Source organism: Electrona antarctica (genome assembly GCF_951216825.1).
Source record: "Electrona antarctica genome assembly, chromosome: 14".
NCBI lineage: Eukaryota > Metazoa > Chordata > Actinopteri > Myctophiformes > Myctophidae > Electrona > Electrona antarctica.
In genome coordinates, this window is record NC_136795.1 from 7,243,482 (window position 1) to 7,248,856 (window position 5,375).

Here is a 5,375-nt window from a genome sequence, read left to right on the forward strand (position 1 = left end):
AACTCTCCTCCTCACTCCTCAGACAATAAATGTCTTATCATTATCAAATATGATTTTGTTTTTGTGTTGTTCTTTTTATCCTGCCCAAGTCCAACACCATAATAAATGATAGCCTTTTCATAGACACTATTCAAATTGGAGACACTGCTTTACTTGTATTATTCATCAATCATGATGCGATTGTTTGACTTCATGGGAAGAGATACTCTTTTAATAATAATCATAACAAAATGCCTGTTCACATGTATTTGGCTTACAGTAGTAATACACATCATGCCAAGCAGTCAGCAAATAAAAACATATTTCACGCTGTAAACATTCACAATCTATTTATATGAATAAATACAAAAATGAGACACAGAATAGATCAACCCACAAGATGGTGCTACTGAGTAATGTCAGTCCCCGGCCCATTCACTCAGCCACTGTTGACACTTCATCCTCTCTTCCTCCTCCTCCTCCTCAGACCTCTGTCCCCTTCTCCCCTTCCTCCTCCTCATCCCCTCCTCTCTCGCTTCGCGCTCTGCCTCCTCCTCCCTCCGTTGCCTCTCGAGCTCCTCCGTCCTGCGGCCCAGAATGGCCTCCACGGTGCCCTCCACAGGCCGCAGCGAGCGCTGCGGGAGCCACTTGGGGTCAACGGCGGGCAGAAAGGGGTCCCCGGCGGCGACGTGCAGGGGCTGGGGTTCCAAGGGAATGTGGAGGAAGTGGGCGTGCAGCATCATGCGGTACGGGGCGTCGTCCACTCCCGAGCTGTAGGTGACGTCTCCCACGATGGGGTGGCCCATCGCACTGCTGTGGACCCTCAGCTGGTGGGTCCGGCCTGGGAAGGAAGGACGGAGGGAGGGAAATTATATGAGATTGTTTTTTTTAATAAAGGTACACCTACTGTATTTGAACCCATCTAGACCGGAGACCACATTCTACAAATGTCTTTTAAATCAGTTGTGCTCAAACTTTTTCATCATGTCAAGGAGCCCCAAACTTATACGTAATGAAAATTATGTTTTTCCAGGGACCCCCCAGAAGCAAATATTTCACAGCAACAGCCATTTATTGTACATATCTTACAGACATTTTTTGGGTTGATGGCTTTATTTTTTTAATTCCGCATCTGCTCCACAATGATTAAAATTTGCTTAGCTTATCTGAATAATTGACTCAATGATTAGCTAAACTTGCATTACCCACTGACTACATACAGTAAGAATCCATGAATGTTTTAATTTTGTTTATAAATCAATTAAATATTTTCCCCAGGGACATTTCTGACAATCTAACAATAACTTGACCAAAATAAATTTTGCGATACAGCGTTGTAACAAGCTGACCGCTCATTTTGCCGACTGCTTGTGTAAGCCAACCTTTACTAAAATCCAATGGCTGGCTCAAAATAAATGTTTTTAAAAATGTGTTTGCAGCAATGTCAAGTATACCGTGAGGTGTAGTCATCAGTGTACAAAACATACAGGACTGCAGGAAAAGTCCATTAAAAAGTAGAATGCTACAACAATGAGTAAATCAGTCAAACATTTGAATGTGTGTATGCGTGCGTGCGTGCTCTGTACCAGTGAGAGGCTGGAGCAGCACCTTGGTGACCGGGTCTCCATCATACGTCCCATACTCCAGCACTGTGACCTCAGTTTGACATGGCTTAGGGTTCTCACAACCTGAGGCCAAAGGACAAGCAAAGCAGGGCAAGACAGTGAGAGAATACCCGAGAGAGAGTATGTGTCAATGACACAAACCAAACATTGTATTACATTGATACATGCAAATGGCACATCATACCACGTCACAAAAGATATACCGTCAAATACCGCTTAACCGCTATAACGTATATTTTAATATATTTTGGACACATACCCTCTGTTCCCTCGATGCACATCATGTGTGTCTTTCCCTCTGTGGAGTTCTTTCCAATAGAGAAGTTCAGAGTGCTGGTCTCCTCATCCACCCAGCCACGTAGCTGTTAACACAACAATACTACGAATGAGCTTCATTTAACAAAATTACCTAGCTATTAGCTATGACACTTAGATTTTTGATTTAATAACATCCCTCCAGCTATCTAGCCATTTACAATATCTGTCAATCTATTGTGTGGTGTGCAGGAATGCGTTTGGAGTTGAAGTATTAAGGGCCTTGCAAACGGGGAGCGATAAAACGCGCCTATAGTTAATTTTCAATGAGACCTGCGTTTTTGCGCGGAGCAGTCGCGGTGTGACAACGCAAGCGTATTTACGTGAACGCGGTCCCATGAATTTGTTGCGCGTGTGCTCGTTACGTGCAAAGTTAAAGCAAAGTTACTATATTTACCCAGGGTATCTGGGCTAAGCTCAAGAACTTGTTTCCAGCCAGGCCCTGCTCATAGAACATTTCATGGTAGTGGTTCAATGCCTTGCTCAAGGGCACTTCAGCGGTGGTAATTTTAACGTGTCGGACTGAACTGGCGACCTTCCGGTATCAAGACCGCTCCGCAATCCGTTCTGCCACCGCTGCCACGCTGCCACGCGTGCACAAGCCCGCGACTCACCAGACCTGGATTCTGTTTAGCTTTTTTTTTTTTTGCGCCCCTCTTGAGCAGACCTGGAGGAGACCCGTGTTGATCCAGGCAACAACGCCTGCGTTCCTCACTCCCTGTTTGCAAGGCCCTTTAACGCTACATTAAGAGAAACAACGTTATGATTGCACAATGCACTGTGCACAGCACACCCACGCAGAGAAGTGAAAATAATAAAATCCAGGCAAGGTCTACTACAGTTTTCAAATTATGAGAATTATTTGCGGTACCCCGCTCTTATGCCGAAAGTAATTGTCTCCAAAACAATAGTAAGAACTGCAATGACAATAAATGCCGCCATTTAATAAACTGAAATCTAACAATTGTTGAACTGGCAGGAAAAAACAGTACATACAAAAAAACAGCATAGTATCATACATTACACACATTGCAAAGCAGCCACAGCAACAGAAAGCACCAGATATAGAGACAGACAGACAGGCAGAGACAGAAGTTCCATACCAAGGCGAGGTAGGCCTTGGTGACTGTGCGGTCCTTGAAACATCGGTACGCCCGGCCGGCTGCGGCCTTGTTGAGGGCCACACACAGAGCCCCACTGGTGGAAAAATCCAACTGGTGACAGAACCTGGCAGGGAATCACCACAGGGGAGCAGCATTGGACAGAAGAACCTTTGCAAAATAGCGCTTCCTTGTATAAATAAACAGAACAAACATAGAAGTGAAACGAAATGTGAAACAGCATTTTCCTAGCTGTTGTTCATGGCTCACACCGGTGTCTTGCTCGAGGTACTTAATCCTTTACATACTGATGGAGGTTTTGAGAAGCGAGTGTCATACTATATACAGTAATTACTGCAATACAAACTAAGTACTAGGTTAACTTAGTCCTCTCTCTCTCCTTCTCTCTCTCTCTCATTTCAATGGGCTTTATTGGCATGAGAAAACACACGTTTACATTGCCAAAGCAAAACATGGAACAATACAATCGAATCAACACAAAATGTGTGTACAATTGAAAGTGAGAATCTCCAATAAATCAATTTCTATGTACCGAGATCAATCAATGCAGATAGTGCTCTCTTTCTCTCTCAATTCAATTTCAATTCAATTCAAAGGAGCTATATTGGCATGAGAAAACATACGTTTACATTACTTAAGAAAAAGTGGAACAAAACAATCATCTCTCTCTCTCTCTCTCTCTCTCTCACCTGAAGCCGTAGTAGGTGTCAGGATCAGCCAGCTCTGGGAAGCGCTGTCTGAGTTGTGTCTGCACCGTGTGAGTCTCGTACCACATCTTGCTGTCAATGCGGACGTCCCAGTGCTTGTCCACCACGATGTAGTCGTGGTCCTGATGCAGTACGCGCAGTCCATCCAGACCGCAGGCTGGCTCTGTGGTGGCTGGCTCTGCTGCGGTGGCTGCCATGGTCAATGACTGACAAACTCAACTACCGTTGTCCTAAAGAGAGATAACCATTCTGTTTTGACAGTTGTTTTAGTTAAGTCTTTTTCCCTCTGCAAATTATTATTATTAGTAGTAGTAGTAGTAGTAGTAGTAGTAGTAGTAGTAGTAGTTTGTAGTTGCATTGATAATCAATTTGTAAATTATTGGGTTTTAAACAAATTCAGATGGATGTGCCTGGGCATAGACACCTGTAATGGGAAATAGGAGCTAGTGAGCTACAACACTCTCTCTCTCTCTCTCTCCATTTGTAACTCTGACTGAGTGTACAGATGTAAGTGCAAATGGGTCATTATGCAACATTTGTGTGCACTCTCAAAAGTTAAATAAACTCAAAACTCGTAATTTATTTTGCAGTTTAATTACCCCTCTCTATTTCCCATTAAGGTCTGCCAAACACCAACTCCACTTATTTAACAACGGAAAATGAGTATAATAGTGCTGATTCTTGCTTCCAAACAGTAACAGTTACAGTATAGCTAGCCCTGGAAGACGGGAAGCACTAGCCCAAACATTTAGACTCTCGTAGAGGTTTTTTTCGATTCTGACAGAATCGAAAAAAACCTCTACGAGAGTCTAAATGTTTGGGCTAGGGAAGCACCACCTCAGGCAGAGATGAGTTCATCACATGCAAAGTGAATAAACAACATTTTAAGCAGTAAGATCGAAGTTGTAGATCGATCACTTTAGAGATGTGATGTGCATGTGTTAGCACTTAGCAGTGCACCGCTAGCTAAAGCTTTCCGTAACAACACTGCCATATAGCAGCTGACAAAAAGCCAGGTGAATTGAAGAAGTTATAGTTTACCTTCATAAAGGAATGAACACAGCTAGGGCACGTGGTGGAAATCATAGATGTAAACAAAACACGCCAGGAGTTTTGTTTACATCTGTACTCTGACAGCACCTGCAGAGCACACTCAGCACAGTCACAGAGGACGCATGCGCGTTCCGATCAGCTCCTCCAACCCCTCCCGCATCCACAGCATCCACAGCATCTCACTAGTAGTCAGTGCGTCTGGTTAGTAAGAGAGTAAACTCAGTCCTCCACTGTACGTTCCTTCAGGGTGAGAGATTTATGACTTATTCTCTGTTGTAAAAGTTAATTTAACGTGTTTTATAACTTATTAATATGTTGTAAAAGTCAATATAATGTGTTGTATAACTTATTCTACGTTGTAAAGGTAAATCTAATGTGTTTTCTAACTTATTCTATCTCATAAAAGTTACTTTAATGTATTTTATAACTGATTCGATGTTCTAAAAGTTATTGTAATGTGTTTATATAACTTATTCTATATTGTTAAAATGTTGTATAAGTGTGTTTTTATAACTTATACTATAAACCTTCTAAACTTTATACTCATTACGCCTTCGCCCTCTGCCTGCCTGTGT

At 42.7% G+C, this 5,375-nt stretch overlaps 1 protein-coding gene across 2 annotated transcripts; it reads right to left on the reverse strand.

The window, feature by feature from the left end:
• Positions 1–231: 231 nt before the first annotated feature.
• Positions 232–4,962, reverse strand: rpusd1 (RNA pseudouridine synthase domain containing 1). Of its 2 annotated transcripts, none has more exons than XM_079520609.1 (6): positions 4,789–4,962; positions 3,730–3,977; positions 3,023–3,146; positions 1,864–1,966; positions 1,566–1,667; positions 232–820 (listed from the first exon to the last, which is right to left on the reverse strand). In XM_079520609.1, the coding sequence occupies exons 2-6, from the start codon at positions 3,942–3,944 to the stop codon at positions 399–401; spliced, it is 966 nt and encodes a 321-aa protein (XP_079376735.1). In that variant the 5' UTR covers positions 3,945–3,977; positions 4,789–4,962; the 3' UTR covers positions 232–398. The 2 variants fall into 2 exon arrangements, with proteins under 2 accessions (XP_079376735.1, XP_079376736.1); XM_079520610.1 differs by having other exon boundaries at positions 3,730–3,996.
• Between the last annotated feature and the right edge of the window lie 413 nt (positions 4,963–5,375).

What these genes read in the sequence shown, in the direction of transcription:
- rpusd1 (XM_079520609.1), bottom strand. Translation starts at nt 3,944, where the DNA reads ATGGCAGCCACCGCAGCAGAGCCAGCCACCACAGAGCCAGCCTGCGGT. An exon ending in GTGCATCGAGGGAACAGAGG is followed by an intron (nt 1,668 to 1,863) that starts GTATGTGTCCAA and finishes CTTTGGCCTCAG; the next exon opens with GTTGTGAGAACCCTAAGCCA. An exon ending in GCTGCTCCAGCCTCTCACTG is followed by an intron (nt 821 to 1,565) that starts GTACAGAGCACG and finishes CTTCCTTCCCAG; the next exon opens with GCCGGACCCACCAGCTGAGG.